This window comes from Leuciscus leuciscus (genome assembly GCF_965113295.1).
Source record: "Leuciscus leuciscus genome assembly, chromosome: 18".
In the NCBI taxonomy this organism is placed as follows: Eukaryota; Metazoa; Chordata; class Actinopteri; order Cypriniformes; family Leuciscidae; genus Leuciscus; species Leuciscus leuciscus.
The window spans coordinates 21,596,875-21,620,144 of record NC_138742.1 but is presented as its reverse complement, the minus strand read 5'-3'; the positions used below and the strand labels follow the sequence as shown (position 1 = coordinate 21,620,144).

General features: G+C 40.6%; 1 protein-coding gene and 1 long non-coding RNA gene across 2 annotated transcripts in view; one reads left to right on the top strand and one right to left on the bottom strand.

The window, feature by feature from the left end:
- Positions 1 to 18,980, top strand: part of oprl1 (opiate receptor-like 1) — a 38,945-nt gene extending 19,965 nt beyond the window's left edge. Inside the window, exons 3-4 of the mRNA XM_082144504.1 lie at positions 7,854 to 8,209; positions 11,808 to 18,980. Of these exons, the coding sequence (XP_082000630.1) occupies positions 7,854 to 8,209; positions 11,808 to 12,313 (862 nt within the window). The 3' untranslated portion in view covers positions 12,314 to 18,980. The remainder of the gene's footprint in view (positions 1 to 7,853; positions 8,210 to 11,807) is intronic.
- Positions 1 to 23,270, bottom strand: part of LOC309480123 — a 390,541-nt gene that overhangs the window by 138,070 nt on the left and 229,201 nt on the right. The window lies entirely within an intron of this gene.

The window sequence follows — 23,270 nt, the reverse complement described above, 5'->3', positions numbered from 1 at the left end:
ATAGACTGAAAAAAATTAAATAAAAGATGGATGACCTGTCTCCACTTCCTTCCACTATAGACAAATGAAGCCAAAATATCCCATAAATAACTATTGACATCTTGCACCATTACATCATTTGGAGCCAGAGGTGGTGCAGCAGTATCAAGGTCCCAGTCCTGCAGACTCAATCACAAGCACAGCTGTCAATCACAACGTTTTTACAGCACCAAATACCCAACTAAAACCAAACTTATGAAAAACATGCATCAGCTTGATAATAACTACCGAAAATGACAGAAAAAACGTTTTAATTATGGACTAAACACCGTTTTATTTTCATCTCATTTTTAATTTTTTTTTATATGAGAGCAAAATTTCATATTTCTTTCCACACTCAATTACACAGAGATGCTTAGTTTCGAAAACAGTATTTCATCTCCTCACATTTAACACTTGTAGCTCAGGAGGTCTTCACTAAAGCTGGTGAATGTCTTTGGCAGATCAGGTGTCAGAGTGAGAGTCTCTACAGAAACACTCTTCTGCCTCACGAATGAAGCTCACATACTCTCACCAACACTAACTCTGCTGCTTTATTAAGATTTGAGATATTGCTCTGCAGAAAATTCAATTAAATTCCAGCAACCTCAACTCTTCTCCCTGTGACTTCAGTCAGTGGCTGCAATTAACATAAATATATCATCTGACATGGCAGGTCATATAATATTTATACCAGAGATCAAGTGATTACTCATTCCTTTTTCCTGCATGGATACATAATCCACGGAGAGAGTTTCAAGAACCAAAATTAGAATTTAACTCACAGTACGGAAAAAAGATCAGCATTGCCACTTCTATCTCTCACAGTCAGATAAATAATATTTATAGTGAGGATTATTGTGATGATGATCAAATGGTGAAGAAGAGCTATATCCGGATGTACAATACTCTTCAAAAGTTTTGGGTCTGTAACTTTATTTATTTTATTTTATTTGTTTTACCATTTAGTTGATCAAAAATACATTAAAAATAGTAATATTGTGAAATAATATATAATATATAATATATATATACACTCACCTAAAGGATTATTAGGAACACCATACTAATACTGTGTTTGACCCCCTTTCGCCTTCAGAACTGCCTTAATTCTACGTGGCATTGATTCAACAAGGTGCTGAAAGCATTCTTTAGAAATGTTGGCCCATATTGATAGGATAGCATCTTGCAGTTGATGGAGATTTGTGGGATGCACATCCAGGGCACGAAGCTCCCGTTCCACCACATCCCAAAGATGCTCTATTGGGTTGAGATCTGGTGACTGTGGGGGCCATTTTAGTACAGTGAACTCATTGTCATGTTCAAGAAACCAATTTGAAATGATTCGAGCTTTGTGACATGGTGCATTATCCTGCTGGAAGTAGCCATCAGAGGATGGGTACATGGTGGTCATAAAGGGATGGACATGGTCAGAAACAATGCTCAGGAAGGCCGTGGTATTTAAACGATGCCCAATTGGCACTAAGGGGCCTAAAGTGTGCCAAGAATACATCCCCCACACCATTACACCACCACCACCAGCCTGCACAGTGGTAACAAGGCATGATGGATCCATGTTCTCATTCTGTTTACGCCAAATTCTGACTCTACCATCTGAATGGTAAATCGAGACTCATCAGACCAGGCAACATTTTTCCAGTCTTCAACTGTCCAATTTTGGTGAGCTCGTGCAAATTGTAGCCTCTTTTTCCTATTTGTAGTGGAGATGAGTGGTACCCGGTGGGGTCTTCTGCTGTTGTAGCCCATCCGCCTCAAGGTTATGCGTGTTGTGGCTTCACAAATGCTTTGCTGCATACCTCGGTTGTAACGAGTGTTTTTTTCAGTCAAATTTGCTCTTCTATCAGCTTGAATCAGTCGGCCCATTCTCCTCTGACCTCTAGCATCAACAAGGCATTTTCACCCACAGGACCGCCGCATACTGGATGTTTTTCCCTTTTCACACCATTCTTTGTAAACCCTAGAAATGGTTGTGCGTGAAAATCCCAGTAACTGAGCAGATTGTGAAATACTCAGACCGGCCCGTCTGGCACCAACAACCATGCCACGCTCAAAATTGCTTAAATCACCTTTCTTTCCCATTCTGACATTCAGTTTGGAGTTCAGGAGATTGTCTTGACCAGGACCACACCCCTAAATGCATTGAAGCAACTGCCATGTGATTGGTTGATTAGATAATTGCATTAATGAGAAATTGAACAGGTGTTCCTAATAATCCTTTAGGTGAGTGTATATATATATATATATATATATATATATATATATATATATATATATATATATATATATATATATATATATATATTCAAAAGAACAGCGTTTATTTGAAATGGAAATCTTTTGTAAGACAGTAAATGTGACCTTGGATCACAAAACCAGTCATAAGTCGCACGGGTATATTTGTGGCAATAGCCAACAATACAATGTTTGGGTCAAAATTATTAATTTTTCTTTTATGCCAAAAATCATTAGGATATTAAGCAAAGATAATTTGTAAATTTCCTACCGTAAATATATAAAACATAAATTTTTTGGTGAGTGAATGCAGCACAATCGTGGACATAAATTGACAACTTTAAAGGAGATTTTCTCAATGTTTCGATTTTTTTTTGCATCCTCAGATTCCAGATTTTCAATAGTTGTATCTCGGCCAAATATTGTCCTATCCTCACAAACCATACATCAATGGAAAGCTTATTTATTCAGCTTTCAGATTATGCATAAATCTCGATTTAAAAATGTGACTGGTTTTGTGGCCCAGGGTCACAAATGTCTTCACTGTCATAAAAAGTCATAAAATTAATTTCTCTCAAACATATATATTCTTTATAATATTAATACCTTAATATTCAATAAAATAAAATATAGTTTACTTTTTAATGTATTCAACTGTTTGATCACAAGAAGGTATCACAGAAGGTAGTTTAATCCTGCTGCCTATCATTTGGAACAGCATTTGCAGTTCAAGAATGCATTGTGAAGCCGTCTAAAGAGTTTATTTTAAGTACACTAAAAAATACTCCCTTAAAATCTAAAACTTCAGTACTAATTTAGATTGGAAAAGCATTCCAGAGATCTCTTTGTTTTGTCTTATGCTTCCCATATCCTTCCTGTTTTAGCATCAGTTAATGGACTGAGACAGGCCCAAGCCCAAAACTGTCTGTAGACATTCCAACCAAGATTGTGTAAATGAGACATGATCATAGGGGGAGAGAGAGAAGCTGATGTGCATGAATGTATTCCCAATGGTTTCCCCAATAGCTCACTGCAGCCTCATCATCTCTGTAGATCTGAACGCTCTTTTCTCTCTCTGAGGTCTCAACCTTGATTACTCTCACTTCATCCCTCCACTTCATTGATCTCTTCCTTCTGCTGCTCTCAGGCCCAGGGTCTAGTTTCAGTGCTGTCTGATCCCAGTCTGGTTTTCAAGGAGTTGAAATGCTGTCAGTGCAAGATCAACCACAATTCTCACGAGTCCCTTCCTCTTTCCATCCCAGACTAACAGAAACTGAATCTCTCAGCCTTCAGTCTTAACATTTCAAAGCAATCTCTCTCTGACTCTGTCCTGTGAGATTTTCTTTTACTCATCCAATTTTAGATTTTCTTGCCACAACCACGCCTGCTGTGAAATGTTTAATCTCTCTAGTTTTAGTTTGATTTAGTAACCTTGTGGAAAAAACAACCAAGATCAGCTCTGCTGGTGACAAACACGAGGCAGAACTTGAGCACAACTTTATTTGCCATTCATTTGATCTGGTTGCATAAACCACTAAGACTGGCCTTACAAGTTAGTCATCATACATATTTTTTTAAAGTCAGTTCCATAAAAGTATAGATTGGCCTAATTTAATACCAAAAAGTAGGATTGACTGCCTCTTTACTGATTGGGGGGTTGAATATCATTTCACTTTTCTAACTTTAGTTAGTGTGTAATGTTGCTGTTTCAGCATAAACAACATCTGCAAAGTTACGACACTCAAAGTTCAAGGCAAAGGGAGATATTTTATTTGACAGAAATCACTTTTTAAGGACTACAACAAATGGCTTGTAAGGACTACATGAGTTTCCTCCCGGGTTAGTTTCATCACAAACCCTAAAATTTACATAAACCCCACCCCTGGGAACACGCAAGCAAAAAAGGGGATGAGTTGTTGTAGTCGAGCACATTTAGGAATCTGCTCAAGCTGTCACATAAGTCTTCACATTTATTGCAATACAGTATGTAACACACATGGCAATAGCATGTCACTCTGTAGGCATCTTACAACAGTTCCCACACGAACGATTTATAGATTGTCATGAAAGAATATGCTAATCAATTACTTGATTATTAACTCCACATCAAAAATTCATCAACTAACCATTCAGAAACATCCTGTTGCATTCTACATGTTGTCACTTCTACTTGAGTCTCTCCATCATTGTCCGACTTTGGTTTGAACATAAAAGGCAGAACAGTTTCTGACATTTTAGTGCCTGTTTGCAAGCTGCTAACGCACAAGTTCTTTAAGCACCGGCCTCTGTGCCAGGAGCAGCAGCTCATTTGCATTTAAAGGGACACACACAAAACAATGCGTTTTTGCTCACCATCAAAAAGGGACAATTTAAACATGCTATAAAAAAAAATAGATGTTGGGTATTTTTTTAGCTAAAACTTCACACACACACTCTGGGGACATCAGAGACTTATTTTACATTTGGTAAAAAGGGGCATTATACCACCCCTTTAAACTAACACACTGGCTGTTTATGCAACTGGCCTTATGTCTCAGTTCCTGTTCTACAAATGTGACCCTGGATCACAAAACCAGTCTTATGTTGCACGGGTATATTTGTGGCAATAGCCAATAAAACATTGTATTGGTCAAAATGATAGATTTTTCTTTTATGCCAAAAATCATTAGGATATTAAGTAAAGATCATGTTCCATGAAGATATTTTGTAAATTTCCCACCTTAAATATATAAAACATTTATTTTTGTGAATGGATGCAGCACTATCGCCAATAGAAATGGACAACTTTAAAGGCGATTTTCTCAGTATTTAGATTTTTCTGTACCCTCAGATTCCAGATTTTCAAATAGTTGTATCTCGGCCAAATATTGTCCTATCCTAACAAACCATACATCAATGGAAAGATTATGTATTCAGCTTTCAGATGATGTATAAATCTCAATAATAAAAATAAAAAAAACCATAAGACTGGTTTTGTGGTCCAGGTTCACAAATGATAAAAGGTCATATGGAATGACATGAAGAGGTTAATATTTCAGAAAATGTAACTTTTTTATAAGGTTTCAAAGCTGTATCCCTCTTGTCAACACCATCAGATATTTATGAAATCAAGCAATTGCAAAGTCAGCTTTCATCCCAGAGGCCCTCTTTCCATATTTCACCTGTTTCTAGTTTAATAAAGTCACACAGGCTCTGGGTTAGGTTTAAACAGATTTATCAAAATATATTATATTTGACATGACAGAACAGACACATCTACATATAGTAAAAAAAAAAACACAATTTGTAAGAAAATGTGAGAAGCTGGTGGTTGCTAGTGAATAGATAACATCTTAACAAATCAACCCAAGATAATTTAATGCTAGGCTATACAAACTTTTCTGAAACCAATTAAAAAAAGTAATACTTTTTTTTTCTTTCTTTTTTCTTTCTTTTTGTGGCATTTTTTAACTATTAAACTTCAAACAAAGTCAATGTACAGTCAGAGCAGCAATAATACATGCATAGAAAAACTGACAGCCAAGGGGTAGGATAGACACACATAAATAATTTTAGATAGATAGATAGATAGATAGAGACCCCTGTGGGAATCACATCCATGACAATAGAAAACTCTCTTGGTGTCAGTGGAATTTGATGGACATCTAGAAACTCATAATAGGTGAGCAACCTGCCTTCTTGATTTAATAATTGATTGACTCGTATTATGCCTGCTGAAAAACATTTCAACCATTTTTAAAACCAAAGCCTGCAAAAGAAGGGGTTACATTTTTGGGAGGATAGGAAAAGGTATGTATGTGTGGCAAGAAGGGCGGGGCCGAGAGCCATGGGAATGGAGTGAGTGTTAATGAGTGTTAAGGAGCTCCTCTACTGCTTGCCATGGTATGATATACCATGTGTATTGTGTGAAAACGATCTCAGTGTTTGAAATCATATTTGAAAACTTCTTAAAATGCTTAAAATGTCTTTATATGCTCATGCTTTTACAGTGAAATATTGAAACTGCAGTATACATGTATATTGAGATTTCATTAAGATATTGAACTGTAATTTGATCAGTGCAATGTTGTGATTAAAATATTCAACACATACTTTATCATTTTGAGGCAGTTAAAAGAGAATTACTGTTAACTTCTAATGAAGTCTGTTCACTGTTTATTAAATACAATATGTCAGTGAAAACAGGGTGTTGTTTTCATTTGCCGGTTCAACTTGTCACGATAAACCCACAGGGGCTCATAAGCGGCATTCTAATATCGCTGGTGTAGCTCTTACTCACACTGACTCACACATACAGTTTCATAATTAGGGTTATTATTATTATTATCACTAGTGTCATTTCACAGCAGTGTCTATCAGTGTTTATATTGTGCTACCATACAGCTGGAAATATGAAAACTCTGTTTGAGTGAGAATGCAATTCAAATCTTTTGTCCCACTTCCTGGGAAGTTCAACAAATAATCTAAAAGTAACATATTTGATAGTAAGCTTTGATAGTGCTTACTTTTGGATCCACAAGCCTTACTCTAATTATTATTATTTTTCTACATGGTGATGTTTGTGGTGCTGTATTATTAAAATGGCTCTATACCTGCATGCGTGACTCAGGACTGGAGGAGGATGTGTTGTCTGTCTTCTTCACTTCTTCACCACACTTCCTCAGTCTGGCTCACGCTGTTGCATAACCACCCAAGAAAGTACAGCAGAGGCACCTTATAATATGTCATCTTATAATGATGCTGTATTAGAGAAGAGAGATTTTCTTTTTTATTATTATTATACTTTATTTTGCTTGGGTCTAAATGGGATTTACAAAATGCTTATTCATTAAAGATGGAACTTTATTTGAACCACCTTGCTCTTCAGAATTACAACCTGTAAGTATGATTAATTATTGATGTATATATTTTATACCGGGTGTTCAAAATATGTAGTTTTGTGTTTTATATTGTGTAGGTCTCTGGCTAACCGACGTTATTACTATCTTACTGAAACAGTTCTGCTAATCAGCTGTGGGCCCACTATAACCTACTGTAAAACTGTGTCCATTAATGCAGATTAATTAATAAAAAAAAAACATTTGTTAGATCCTGAGTGAATGTGGAGCTGTTGTGAATGATATGATCATTGGTACAGCACAGCGACTGTTATCTACCTTTCTCAAACATCATAAAACAGCTGCCAACCAAATAATTCATGCTTTTAATGCATTGTCATGGCAGTGCTTTGCTCATATTTACCAAGAAAATTCCTAGTGTGTGCAAGCAGACTTGGCAATAAAGCTCTTTCTGATTCTGGTTCCAATATTTGTAATTGTTTGTGAATCTTGGAGCATTTCCACAATGGGGATCACAGGTTGTAGCTATCAAATAAAACAAGACATTGCCGACGACGCATTAAAAAGCAAAGCGGATTTGATGTGAAATGTCATTTTAATGTCAGTGTTGCGGAGGGCCCAGGGGAGCGACAACTGATCTGTTTCCTTGCAAACACAGACTGCTTTTTGTCAAGATAAATGTGTTTAGCTGTTCATCCTGATTTATATTTTCATTCTCTCACTTTCATTCTGTCACTTTGCCAGATATACCAAGATGAAGACAGCTACCAACATCTATATCTTCAACCTGGCACTGGCCGATGCGCTGGTTCTGGCTACGCTTCCCTTCCAGGGCACGGATGTGTTCCTTGGTTTCTGGCCCTTTGGCAATGCCCTGTGCAAGGCAGTCATCTCCATCGACTACTATAACATGTTCACTAGTGTGTTCACCTTGACCGTGATGAGCATGGATCGATACGTGGCCGTGTGCCACCCGGTGAAAGCCCTGGACATGCGGACGCCCCACAAGGCCAAAGTGGTCAATATTTGTGTGTGGGTCTTGGCTTCAGCCATAGGGGTCCCGGCTATGGTACTTGGAGACGTGGAAGAGTCCGTGGAAGGTGTGTGCACCGTTATGACCCTATTTGCTTTTTTTTGTTTACTTTTATTAACTATTTACTACTAAATTTAATTTGTGATTCATTAAGACGCACATCAGTATTGTGTGCATAAACAGCGAACCAAAATTGAGTTCTCTTTTTCGCGCTTGAACAAATAACACACGTTTTGTCAAGTGTCCTCATAAGAGCAGTCTTAAATAAGTTAAATAAAGTCTTAAATGAATGTAAAGAGTTGTGAGAATCCATGTCATGTGCAGCAGTGTCAGATCTTAAAGTGACCGCAGTCACTAAAACTGTCTGTCATTAATGTTAATCAAAGAACAAAGGTAACCGAGGAAATTACTCACTGCTCTTGACTAAATAACTTTTGTAGCTTTAATAGGGATTAATCTAGATTTAATTTATAGTTTATGCAGTGCAAACTGTTTGATTTCTTTATTAAATTTCTGTGTATATCCTACCTATTAGACTGGTAGGAAGGGCACAGGCAAATATTAAGTTTATTATGGGTTTATGTGAGGATTGTTTTAAGTTTACTTAAATTAAAAGTTGTTATATTTTTTGAAGCCTAATAAATGTTAAAACATTTTTTTTAGCTTTCAATTACACTGTAATGTTGAATGGCTTGAAAAAAAAAGAAATTTCATTAAGATATCAGTAGCTGTATTAGTATCAATGATATTGGCCTTCATTCATAAATATTCATAAGTATTTAAAATATACTGTATTTATGTTGTTTCTACATTCATTTGGAGATTAACTGTGAAATTGTTACACTATAAAATATGTAAAAAAAAATATGTTTTTAATCGCGATTAATCAGAAAACAATTTGTGATTAATCTTTTTTTTATTTTTTTTTACATTTTTTTTTTTTTGTAAAAGTAAAGATTCCTGTTGACTTTAATGTAAAAGATACCCTCAAATGTAGAAAATGCGGGAAGGATCACAGTAACTCAAAGGCCAGTCAGTGAATATTAAACATTTATTTAACGTTCAATCGGGAGCAGCCATTTTACTACCACATCTACTAGTACACCGAATAACACATTATAACACCTTAGATCTACAGAGGAACCGTAATACGGCTGTTTATGTGTGGGGGGTTTGTTGGTCAATAATGCATGCACTATTAATGGGCTTTAAAAAGCACATCAGAGCATTGCAGTGTTAATCATTTTGCTGTTATGGGTTCCATTGAAGTTACAGTAATTGCCCTGCACACTATTCAGCAAGCAGAACCACAGGTGACCCAGAAGAGCCTTTCCTCCCTGTGGCTTTGAGCTCTTGATAATCATAGCATTTGCTAATTGAATGAGGTTTATTTTTAGTAAAAACAAAACAAAACATGAAAGTACCTTGCTAGGTTAATTGTATTAGTGGGAAACAGTTTTAATACCATGCTGAGCTTGCCTTTCTTCTTAAATGTGAGTGTGCATTCCTGTCAGTTTGAAATGCATTTTGAGTGTGTAAGTGGGAATCTCATGGGGAAAAAAATTCCAGGTTGTATATAAAATAAAATAAATTACATTTTGATTTGTGACCTGTTAACTATGTGTCCATCAGTGAAGGTGTGTGCGTGACCACTCACCACATTTGTATTTGTGTGTATGTGTGACACTTGGGCCAGGTCCTGGGTCTGTTCGATATCATCTCAACACCCCAACACTTCTCATCCATTATTCAAGAACCTAATAGATCTAAAAAAAAAATAATAATAATAATGGATAAGCACATTTAGATTTATTGTGTTGTGTAAAAAAACTTTGCTGATCCCTAGTTCCCTCTCAGTGAAGTAATTACCACTAAAGTAACTCACTAAAGGACAAAGCATTTACATTACAGATGAAGTATAAACCTGAACCTATACATGGACCTATGAATGCATTGTGCCTGTTAGAGATTCATTGTATTAGAGGTTAAAGACTTGCTTTATATCCAGTATATATAAAACAATAAAAAAAAAATTAAAAAAAATACTGGCTTATAATTCTTATATTTACATATCTTATGCTTACCAAGCTTTTATTTGATCAGTGCAGTAAAAACAGTGATATTATTACGATTTAAAATGATTTTCTATTTTAATAGAGAAGCCATTACTCCAGTCTTCAGTGTCACATGATCCTTAAGAAATCATTATAATATGCTGATTTGCTGCTCATGAAACATTTTGTATAATTATTATCAATGTTGAAAACAGTTGCTTAACACCGCTTATTTTTTTGTGTAAAATGTGATTTTCCCCCCAAGATTCTTTGATGAACAGAACGTTCATAAGAAGAGCATTTATTTGAAACAGAACTGCTACTGAATACAAATATTAGCTTAATTTCTTTCAAATATTTGTACTGACCCCAAACTTTTGGATTTTAGTATAAATAATATGAAATATAAGTATAATATAATATATAAGTATAGCTATAACTATAAGTATAGGCCTATAAAGTGTCACTATAAGCATTAAAGTTAATTACTATCATCAAACTGGAAACATCCAGTTTGGATGGAGGAGACCACTTGTGGAAGAGTGAGAAAAAGAGTAAATATCTTGCTGCACCGCTTAGCTCACTGCACCTTTGTTCACGGAACATAATCACAGAATGTTTAAGGTGCTGACAGCTAAATTAATGGCAGATCCTTGGGGTCTGAGATGAAAGACAGAAGCCCTCTTAAATAGGTTCTAACGATGCCAGTGTGCTTTACTGTATATGGAGTTTGATGAAAATAGCTCAAACTCTTTGGACACGCAGTACAGTTCAGATGATCAGCGTTTCTCTCAGCAGAATGTTCAGACAGATTTCTTTCGTAACACCCTCTCTCCTCTCCATTACTGCCAGGCTGCAACATATTTATTTATTCATCACTTCATGCAAGTTGCGTTCTGCTGCCGTTAACACTGCAGGGAAAGACAGACAGAAGCAGAGGGAGGGAGGGAGGATGACAGAGATTCAGAGCTGGAGGGATGTGGACGAATGTCTGTAAACAAATGTCCAGCAGTGTGGCTGTTAAATCTTTGTTTAACTTTTTAGCAAAGCTGTTCCGTCTAAAAATAGTCTTCAGACAAACAAGCGGACTTGGAACAACAAGTTGCAACTTTTATGTGCAGATGTGCTAGTCAGGGTGCAGCTTTAGACCACATGGATGGATGGATGGATGAAAGACCATCTCTTGTCACCTGTGACAAATGTTTAATGGGAGTGTTGATGTAAGTCTGAAAGTCCGGATTCACACATATCAGAAATGGAGAGGCTTTTAATGCTCTCAGATGTAGGCTGTCAAAAATGTCAAGAGGAGTGGCAGGGAGAAAATGATTAACTGTGAAAAACATTTTCGGAAAAGGGCATGCTGAATCTGTAAAAATATCTATATTATTGAGTGGCACTCAAGATATTTACTTGTCAGTTTTAGACCTTTGTTTTCTAAAGATGTTTTGTTTGTTTTTGTCAATGGCCATTAGAACAGTGAATAGCACTGGATATTTCAGGAAAATATCCTCATGAATTCTTTAACTTGAATTTATCAGCTTGTCTGTCTCTCTGTCTAAAATCTTCAAGTTTCAAGGCTTAAATGTGACTAATATTTTTCTTTCCTCTCAGGCACCGAGTGCATCTTAGTTCTCCCGGGTCCAGTGTTCGGGACATGTGTTTTCCTTCTCTCCTTCCTGATTCCTGTGGCGATCATCAGCGTGTGCTACAGTCTCATGGTGAAGCGCCTCCGCAGCGTTCGCATCCTATCGGGATCCAAGGAGAAAGATCGCAACCTTCGGCGCATCACGCGCATGGTGCTGGTGGTAGTCGCGGCTTTCGTTGTGTGTTGGACGCCCATCCAGATCATGGCCCTGGCGCAATCACTGGAATTCAAATTAGGCAGCGTCCAAATGGTGGTGTTCATGCACTTCTGCATCGCCCTGGGCTACGTCAACAGCAGCCTTAACCCCGTCCTCTATGCGTTCCTCGACGAAAACTTCAAGCGCTGCTTCCGCGAGTTCTGCCACCCCTCACCGTTTGGCCTTGATGCGCAGCAGTCAAGCCGTATGCGCAACATTGCGCGTGAGGTGGCCTACAACTGCAAGACTGCGGATGGGAACAGTAACCCCGCATGACTAGGCGTGGAGCTGCCCCTGGTCAGCCCTGAGCCACAACCCAATCCAGGGACAGGAAACTCAAACTCTGAGCTGACTCAGATTACAACACTCTAGCACCATAGTCACCTCCGCCAGGTGGGCGGGGGAAAGGGTTGGGCTAGGAGTGAGGGCGGAGTCATGTTAAACGACACGCCCTTTTAGGGACAAAGGGGCTCACTTTACAGTGTCTTAATTGGATTTGGATGTTATTGTCTACAATTCTGTTCTTATTCAATAATTATTACACTTTGTCAGTCAGTGTTGCAGCCTTGTACAGATGCTTTTTATGTCTCTCTTTACAACAATCAATGTTTCTCTTGAAATTTAAGACTGTAGGATTTCATCGCCTTAAACATATTTCTGAACCTATGGATTAAATGTTTCAGTCCTTTTTGTGGTATTGCCAAGTGTTGGACTGTACTATATACACTATAGAGTATATATAGTGTATAAACAGTATATAGTAAATGGACTGTACTATATATTATATAACTATATACAGTTATGACACGAATCTGAAACAACAGAGACTCGTAAAGCCTGATTGTTATTTTTTTTTTAAAGTTGATATTTTTCTTGGTTTGACTGTACAATAAGCAAAAATATTTTATATTCATGTACGTTTGGTAGCACAGATTCAAGCTTAAAGGGGACCTATTATGCAAAATTTACTTTTATAAGGTGTTTGAACACAGATGTGTCCACAGTGTATGTAAACAACCAGCACATAATGGTAAATTCCCCCCACTCCTTTTTTTATAATCCCAATAAACTATAAATAGTCTCTCCAAAGGAGCGGTTCCAGAAGCCCCACCCATGACTGGAGATGATCTGCTCTATTAGCATAGATCCCGCCCTGAGTAACAGCTGGAGAACCCTCTGTATAGCAGCTGGAGATATACAATGTCTGTGCCTAAAAACATTACAAATGTTTGTAATGAGTCTCTCCATAGACTCCCAACATTTGAGCCACTGAGGACACTGTGGTTGAATTTCATTTATGAAGGACATGTGCCGAAGAAAATCGTTAAAGTATTATATATTTGCGTAAATCATTTTACGCTGGACAAGGGTCAGTTCAACGCTGGATTTGCACAAAAGTTGTCAAAAGATTTTTAGATTAACATGATGATACATGGTAGTTGATGAGTTGAATCAACTTAGCTCCACAACAACTACATACATTTATCCACTGACCATTCCTTAACCCCGGAATAGGAATTCCTTAATCATCATCATCATTCAGAAACGTCAGACTTCGGTTAGAACATGTAAGGCTAAACACCGCTACTGACAATTTCTGACATTCTGGCTGTGTGACATTGTCCAGTTCCCTTTTGAGAACGGTCACTTCGTATTGCCTAGCTATACGCAGTGGGGAAACTCCTTTCCTCGAGAATATTGAAGCCTAAATTTAAAACGCAGTGCAGCTGCACAGTAAGTACCATAAGAGCAGCTAGCTCCCCGATTGGCTGTGCTGCAGCAACTGCACATCCTATGGCGAAGCGGGTCTGACGCGTGAACCAATGTGACCCGAGCGCATCAGAGCCCGCCAGAATGGATGTAGCTTATAGCTATAAAAGCCCATAATTTCGCCATAAAATCTGATTTAATCTCCTTCGGTGACCTTCACATCTCTGCCTCTTCAAAGCCTCGCCGTCGAACCAAGCCCTTCAGCTGGAACGAGCGCCCCTCCCAGTGAGTCTCATCTCATTCGGTGGATCGGACGAAGGAGAACAAGACGACAGTCTCTCCATTGCTGCGTCTGAAGAGAGTGGTCGGCCTTGGTGGACCCCGCCCCTCTCACCCAGTCAGGTGCCACTGTGACTGGGACCAATTCTGACTCCGAAATGCTCCGCATTTTGACCGCGGCCATGGCGGACCTCGGGCTCGAGTGTGCCTCGCCCGAAGAACCTAACAAGAGCCGGCTGGATGGATGGTTTCTGGATGGTGCCAGCAGGCCCCCCGTCACAAACCAGCGCCCTTCTTCCCGGAAGTCCATGCCAAGCTCACAAAGTCATGGCGCGCCCCCTACTCAGCGCGCATGAGTTCTTCTGCTTCAGCGATGCTCTCTTCTGTCGACGGCGCCGCAGAAAAAGGTTATGAGAAGCTGCCCCCCCCTCGAAGAGGTGGTCGCTGCTCATCTATGCCCACCCACCGCCGCTAGATGGAGAACTCGAGCCGTCCAACCATCTAAGCCCCGCCGAAACACTTCAGCCCTTGCTGGACGCGCATATACCGCCTCCGGACAGGCTGCTGAGGCCCTGCACACCATGGCGGTGTTGCAGGTTTTCCAGGCCAAACTTCTCCAAGCTATGGATGATTCTGGCCCGGACCCGAGTCGCTCAGGGACCTGCGTAGCGCGACGGACTTAGCACTGCATGCCACAAAGTCCACGGCTCAGGCCATCGGCAGAAGCATGGCTAACCTCATTGTGTTCGAGCGCCATCTTTGGCTGAACCTTACAGACATCAAAGAGGCGGACAGGACGACGTTTCTCGACTAACCCAGTCTCCTGCACCGGTCTCTTCGGCCCGGCTGTGAAGGGATTTTCGGAGCGCTTCACCGAGGCACAGAAATTGTCACAGGCTATGCGGCATTTCCTGCCTAAGCGCTCCAGCTCAGCGAGTCGACCCAAGAGAAGCCAGCTAAGCCAGCGCCCCAGGCCTCTCAGCCCCGCCCTGCGGCTGATACCCATCGGCGCTTACTGCCTGCTAAGTGCTACCCTCACCCTCGACACCAGGGGCCCCAACCCAGGCTTGTGTTGGACCCTGGGCCTCCGAAGACCTCCTAGCGACAGGAGGAAAGAGAGAGGGCTTGGGTCCCTCCACGGCCGGACCACCCTTGAAGAGAGCTCGCTTAATTCTCCCTGCTCCCTTGTTCAGCTCAGTTGGCTGGAGATTTTTTTGCTGTTGTCAAGGGGCCCGTTGCACTGCACACACCCCTGCAAACAAACGCTGTTTTTACAGCGACCCAAATAAAGCACAAAAAGAGTATGTTTTAAGCACACAACACCCGGGTAACCAGTCCCCCTTCACTAGGTGGCCCATATATAAGAGCCCTGGCTCCTTGGAAGGCTCCGAACTGGTACCAGTCTGGCATAAACATGGGCGTGGCCCCCAGGAGGACGGTGATATTGACGGATGCTTCCAACCTAGGTTGGGGAGCATTGTACGAGAGCAAGCCTGTCTCCGGCCTCTGGTCTGGCCCGGAGACGGAGTAACACATCAACTGCCTCGAAATGAGAGCGGTCTGTTTAGCTCTCAAAGCGTTTCTGCCAGACCTGAGAGGGCACCACGTCTTAGTCCGAACGGACAACATGTCAGTAGTATCCTACATAAATCGCCAGGGCGGCCTCAGGTCAGGCAACCTGTATGGCATGGCCAGAAACCTCCTCCTTTGGGCACGTGCCAACCTGCTCTCTCTGAGAGCTGCCCATGTTCCGGGCATCCAACATCTGGGGGCAGACATGCTATCCAGAGACAACACTCCCCTCAGGGAATGGTCTCTCAACCCTCAGATGGTCTGTCTGATCTGGAGTGTGTTCGGGAGGGCGGAAGGCGACCTCTTCGTCTCAGAGGACAACACTCACTGCGCAATGTTCTTCTCGAAGAACAGGGATGCGCTGGCTCATGCTTGGCCCAGGCTCCCGCTTTATGCGTTTCCTCCTGTCCCGATGTTACCACAGGTCATCAAGCGGATCAGAACAAGCAGATGCTCGGTCCTTCTGGTAGCCCCCCCTCTGGAAGAGCCAGGTCTGGTTCCCACTCGCATATTGTATCATAAGGCCCCGATTCATATCTGGTCCCCATTGTGTTTTCCCTTCTAAATTTTTATAGTGGCTCATGTTGTACTGTGACTCTTGGGCTTATGCCCTAGGCTCCAGTTCACAGCAGGGCTACGCAATACGAAGTGACCGTTCTCGAAAGGGAACGCACTCGGTTACTTACGTAACCTCGGTTCCCTGAGAGTAGGGAATGAGTATTGCGTAGCCTGCCGCACTATTGCAATCTGTCAGGTGTTTGCTTCAGTCGATTTAACCTTATTTTATGAGCCACGCCCATTCTGACGGGCTCTGATGCGCTCGGGTCTCATTGGCTCACGCATCAGACCCGCTTCGCCATAGGATGTGCAGTTGCTGCAGCACAGCCAATCGGTGAGCTAGCTGCTCTTATGGTACTTGCTGTGCAGCTGCACTGCTTTTTAAATTTAGGCTTCAATATTCTCGAGGAAAGGAGTTTCATCCACTGCGTATAGCTACGCAATACTCGTTCCCTACTCTCAGGGAACCGAGGTTACATTAGTAACCAAGTATCTGAAGCATGTGGGGTATAAGCTGAAACTTCACATACACAGGGCGAATTCCAAACAGCGTTTTTGCACCCTTGAAGGTTACTTCGTCAAGTGGGAGCCATTTAGGAGCATTAAAAATGAAAGTGAAAAACTGAATGCCTTCACAAAGGGCCCTTCCACAGTTCCGTTAGTGAAGGGGACATGCAATGGTCACTTCAAGGAAGTATTTTAATCATTTATGGTCATGTTCAGCCCTTCGGAGTGAGTTGGGCATAGGAATGCTCAATTCCAATTGGAATTTGTGTACATTCTGGGGACACCAGAGACTTATATTACATCTTGTGAAAAGGGGCATAATAGGTCCCCTTTAAAAAATAAAATAAAAAATACTTGTAAAGAAATGAAAACTTATTGTAAAACAGTTGCTGTAGTGTTCTATTATGTGCATAAAATGAAGTTACTCACGTTCGAGGCTGTGCATTGTTGAAGACGTCCATCAGCATTACCTTGTTTATTTTTTGAATGTTTTCTGCACCGCTATGTATCTTGCTTTGTTAATACATACGGATTCTTCTCGTTGAGACAGACAACAAAGAGCCAGCATTGTTATGGGTTTACATCACAGACCACTGAATGTGAAAAAAAGACTATAAAAAAGCCAAATTAAAATATATATATATTGAAACTGTCAGTGAAATATAGATAAACTGTACACTTAATGCTTATTCCTGTAAACTTTAACTTGTTATTGTGATTGTTTGTTTACTTGCTGCATTGACTGGCTGATTATCTACTTGCATATTTATTGACTGGTGGGACCATTTTCGGATGGACCTAAATCAAATGCCAGCTAGTGCTATGGACGTTTACACAGCCTATATGGGAAATCTTTGAAATCTTTTTCTCTTCTGCATACTTATTAAAGAGCAGTTATCAAAAGGCACTTCTATGGCTTGCTATGGGTGTAAATCACTGTGTTTTTGATTAAAAATTGTCACTGGCTGATATTTTGATGTATTTTGAATATTTGATATATACAGTATATATATATATATATCAAAGCTATATATATATATATATATATATATTAGTTTCAGACTATCTCAAAATAACATGCTGTGATAATGTTGATTTAAGGTGCAGGAAAATGTATTTGAACCCTTGGGTTTCTTCATAAATTTTGTCTGATCTGGGTCATAACAATATTCTTGGGATGTCTGGTGGCTCTCTTGAGGTAATGCCAAGCCATCTCACACTGTGAATGTGACAGTTGTTGCGCCGCAACAGCTTGAGGCTGTCTACACTGGATGTGACACATGACCATTGCAAATCCATTTGTTCTTCGTGTCAGAAGTTGTACGAGCGCTTGAAGTACGTCAGAATTAGAACGGGACATCAGTTTACTGCCAGAAATGTGTCATGTCGCATACAGTGTAGACAGCATCACTGATTGGTTCTATTTGCTTTTGTTGCGTCGCTCGCATCTAGTGTAGACAAGGTGTAATTGGGGTTAAGGTCAGAACTCTGACTGAGCCACATCAGAAGGTATATTTTCTTCTGTTGAAGCCATTCTGCCATTGATTTGCTCCTGAGCTTTGGGTCATTGTCCTGTTGGATCACCCAAGTACACTTGAGTTTCAAATAGAGGCCAAATGGGCTTGTATTCTCCATCTATATGTCCTGATAAGCTGAGAATAAATTAATTTTGTCAATGAAAACAAGCTGCCCAGGCCCTCAGGCAACAAAGCAGCCCAAACCTGATTCACATTCTTTTTCCACCATGCACTGTGAATGTTTAAACATTGGGTTCACTAATTATATGAAAATGTATAATTGTTTGAGTGTTATTGGTTTGAGCAGGCTGTGTTCATCCATTGCTGTGAAAATTACAAGGACAAAGGATTCACATACTTTTCTTGCAACTGTATTTCTCAACTAAGAAAATGTGTAAATGAGATGCATTCATATTGAGTGGCACCTCAATTGCACAGTATGTGTATCTGCCATCATGCTTCATTTCACAGCTCACTTTGTGCTTATTAAAGAAAACAAAACCTCAGATGTGAACATGTTTTGAAATTCACAGGAATTACACTGGTCTACAATTTTTTATTAGTCATCTGCTTCAGAGATAAAATGTGCTATTTATTATGTATATTGATGTGATAAATTCAAATATGACAATTAAAACAACCGACTGGCTACTGTTTCCAAGATATTTAAGTTTTTACCTTTTACGTCTATGTATATTGTGTAGATAGTACCTGTCACCTGTCCTGTTTATGTAATACTTTAAAAATCAGCAAAAGGGTTATATAAATATAAAAAAATAAAATAAAAACTATTGTGTACATAGTTTAGTCCTGTTCAGAGTCTACTATGCGCTTCTTGGCTTGTTTCTTGTATTCTTTAAATGGAGCATCTCTTTTCCCTGTCCAGCAATAGTCTACAAGCATTGATGGGATCAATTTGCTCCATTTGATGTTATCTGCACTGCTCATACAAGTACGATGCATCTCTGCTTACATTGGCTAAATGGAAATGTGTCTCTTTGCACAATCAAACACTGACATAAGAGAACACAACACTTTATGACAGGGGTGCAAAACTCCTGTTCCTGGAGGACCACAGCCCTGCAGAGCTTAGCTTCAAACCTAATTAACCCATCTCTTTGTAAGGGATCACCTGGGTTTGTTTCTGTTTTTTGGTGGGTTTTTGTCATGTGTTTTAGTTCTGTGTTCTAGTGTTAAGTATGTTGCTATGGTTTTTCATTGTTTGATTAATTTGCACACCTGCTGTTCATTTTGTTAACCCTTTCGCACGTACGATCACACCGGTGTGATCAGTCATGGCTGGTCCCTGGAGCGAACAACACCGGTGTGATTAGAACATTCAGTGCGTCACGTAATCAACTGCTAAATTCAAATGTGCTTTTGCGCGTTGGCTGGCGCTGAGCCAGAGACAGATGTGCTCAGCGCTGTCATATATCACAACTTTTCAGTGTTTTAAACCACATAATATTTATTTTAGGTTTTAGACATATAAATTCACATAAGTACTAACAAAAAACAATACATTTAGAGTTTGTAAAATACACACTGATGTCTATGGAAGCGGCAATAATACTAACACGTAATTAGACACGTTTTATTCATATCAGATGCACATTGTGTAAGTAATTTCAAGTTTACTATATTCTTCTCCCAGTTCACCGGCCACTTACTTTCATGTATTTCGGGAGAAGTGGATGAATTCACGTCTTGTAAATCCAACAGATCCGATTCTCTGAACTGTGGCGCAAACTAACATGGCGGCACCCATAGCGCATACAGCTCAACTAACGCGATCATTATAAAGGTGTTTAAACAACAAAACACATCCACTTGCATATATTTGGCAATCGGAATATCAGATATTTCATGCTTTAGCTAACAAATTTGTGAATATTTTGAATAAAAAAAGGAAAAATTACATAAAAGCAGATCATCATTCATTCAGCGCTGTTGTGGCTGCGGTGTGTCACGTGACAAGCAATGACGCATCACCGTGGAAACCATAAAGTGACACGTTCTAAATAATGGTCGCCTTGAAAAACTTTTTAAACTTACGTGTGAAAGGGTTAATTATTTTGGTCAGTGTATTTAAGCCCTGTGTTTTGTTCTGTCTTTGTCCGTTTTCAAGAGACAGACCTCAAAAGACATTCCAGGAGGTTCAGGAGCCTGGAGGTTTGTGGAGTGGGTATTCCTCAAAAACGGTTCCCCGTTCACCATCTGTGAGAGTGAGGAGGGAAAACAGCGACTCCTGTTTCCACCGCAGCCTGTCGTGATAGAAAATCTTGAGCCAAAGCCAGAGCCACAGATCGCCCTGGAGCTTGAGCCAACTGCATCTGACCAGGTGCGTGAGCCGGCAGCATTGCGTATTCCTGTGGATTTACTCGTAAAGTATGAGAGGATGACGTGGAGCCCACCCCCCTCAATAGTAGCTGATGGAGAGGCTCTGATAGATTGGGAAAGTGAGTGTTTCCTGTCGGTTTCATTTCCCTGCACTGAGCCTATTTCTTGACCCAGCACCTTATTGTTTGGGTTTGTGCCCCCCCGCCTCCCACTCCCACCTGCTCTACCTGTTTCTAGTCAGCCAAGTGATATGTCTGCCTGTTCCGCGAAGACCAAGAGGGTAATTCCTGAAATTCATGTTTTTCCTGTATTGTCCAAGAAAACTTATTGTGAACCCCTGCCTGCACTGCCCAGTACTTCAGCCATGCCTGCTCTGTCTCACTCCAGCCCTTCGTCTCTGCCCGATCTATCCATCGTGGATTCACCTCAGACTGATAGCACGCCAGTTTGGCCCTGGAGTGTTGACCCACTAGCTCTGCCTAGAACCTCCAGGCCCGTAACTCCACCTCGGCTTGTCGAGCGGTCGGCTCCTCGCCTTGGCTCCTCACCCACTCAGCTCCACCTAGGAACAACGTCCCTATGACTACACTGGGCTTCCTCATCCCCCTAGCTCCGTCTTGGTCAGTTGTCACTCTGCCTGTGCCACGGACTTCCAGGCCTTCAGCTACTATTCATCCCTCAACTCCTTCAGCTCTAACAGGCTCCTCCTTCCCTGCAGCTCCACCTTGGTCCTCAGTCACTCCGCCTTTGTCTCAGTCCTCCGCCATCCTGGCTCCACCTCGATTGCTCGCTGTGATGGACCTTTGATGTCACACGGTCCTGTCAGCTCTTCAGCTCCGCCTGGGTCACCACCACCATTGGCTCTGTCTCAGTCAGTTGTTCCCCTGGTTCCGCCGATCAAGTCTTCACCAGGGCTCCATCCTCCCTCGACTCCGCTGTGGGCTTTCGTCCTGGTGTTCCAGCTGGGGCTCGTCCCGTCTTCATGCACACCATGGTTGCTCCTGCAGATATCTCTCCTCCCTAGCTTGCTGTGTGTCGAGGAAGTCCCTCATCAGGCTCACCATGCCCCTGCTGGACAGGCCTGCTGGTCTGTGATGCACTGGATCTGCTCGACACTGGAAGCTCCACTGAGGCCTCCTCTCCCTCCAATGTCAAGCTGTCCCAGGTCTTGTCCACTTTAGCCTCCATCTTTACTTGTGAGCGCAGACCAGGCCTCTTACCTTTGGTGCTCTCTCATGGGTAGCCATTCAACCACTGCCACCAAATGTGATTCAATGATCATCTGGGTTTGTTTCTATTTTGTGAGGATTCGTCCATTGTTTTAGTTCTGTGTTCTAGTTTGGTCGGTCTATTTAAGCCCTGTTTTGTTCTATTCTTTGTCTGTTTTCATAGCATTTTAGTGTGGTTGTTCTGTTCATGTCTTTATTCCCAAGTTCCTTTTTAAATAAACTATATCACTGCTCTGATTAGATTTTTTTCCCCTCATCATTTCAACCCGCTGTGACACTCACCAAGTCCTTCAGGCTTATTTGAAAACTACAGGTATGTGTGTTGAAACAGGGTTGGAACTAAACTCTGCTGGGCTGTGGCCCTCTAGGAGTTTTGCACCCCTGCTGTATGATTTCTAGAACTAATATAGGGCAATTTGTCTAGCGGAGTGATGTAAGCTTTGTTATGATTGCATCATTCATGACTTTCTAGGAATAACAATTCACATCATGTATGACGCAATACCAGCTTCAGATTACATAATTCATTGTTTTGCCTAAAAAGTAAGCACTGTCCAAACCTAGTCATGGATTTTTCACAGATCCACACAAAGATGTATTTGAGTCATTTCTGGTTTAAATTGAGATCCCTTTCCTTTATTACACACTTGTCCCCCACCATTTCCAAGTTAAGGTTGTATAAACTGACCCAATAGCATATTTTGAAAATTAGAGCCAATCAACCATTTTAAGCATAATTTTCATTCTCAGTGATCCATAATAAAGTTTGTTATGACTTTAATCCATAATCTCAGTGATCCGTAAAGTTTGAATAATTGTATTTCAGAAGCATTTTGACTGTAGATCAGTGTTATAGAGATTCATCATTGGTCAGTGGATTGTCAGTATCACTGTAATCCCCTTAGTCAGAACTACCATAATCAGAACCATCACATATCTGTAAACTTTACACTGTTTCACACTTTCAGTGACTGCAGTTTCATAATGAATACAGGTAGTCAGCTATGCCAGACATGATTATGCTGCAATTCATACATTATTTATATAAGGTCTCCTTAGCTCCGTGCACTGTTGCTTTGTGCTAAATCAGTTTTGTCTTTATGTTTGGTTTATACACAGCTGTTACCAACTGTTTTTCTGCAGCACCAAACTATGTGTATATATTTAAAAATAAACAAACAACAATAATATTTTATTTTATTTTGGCACTTGCAGGTTGAAACATAACATGGTAGACGGCTGTATGTGGGTTGCGGCCCACACGTACTTCATTTGTTCAAACGAAATCAAACAATCACGCTCTCAAAATGAGACACATGCACAACTCTAGGAATCCCTGTTTCCTGTTGCATTTCATCAATATTTGATGTTTTCATTTCTGTTGCCATGGAAACATGGTTTCTCAGCCCCATCTTATTTCAGTTTCATGTGGACTAGGGGAAATGTTTTGAAAATATATAAGTCTGTGATATAAGAGATTAAATTAGAAATATGTCCCCGCTGTTTTTTCTCAAGCGCATG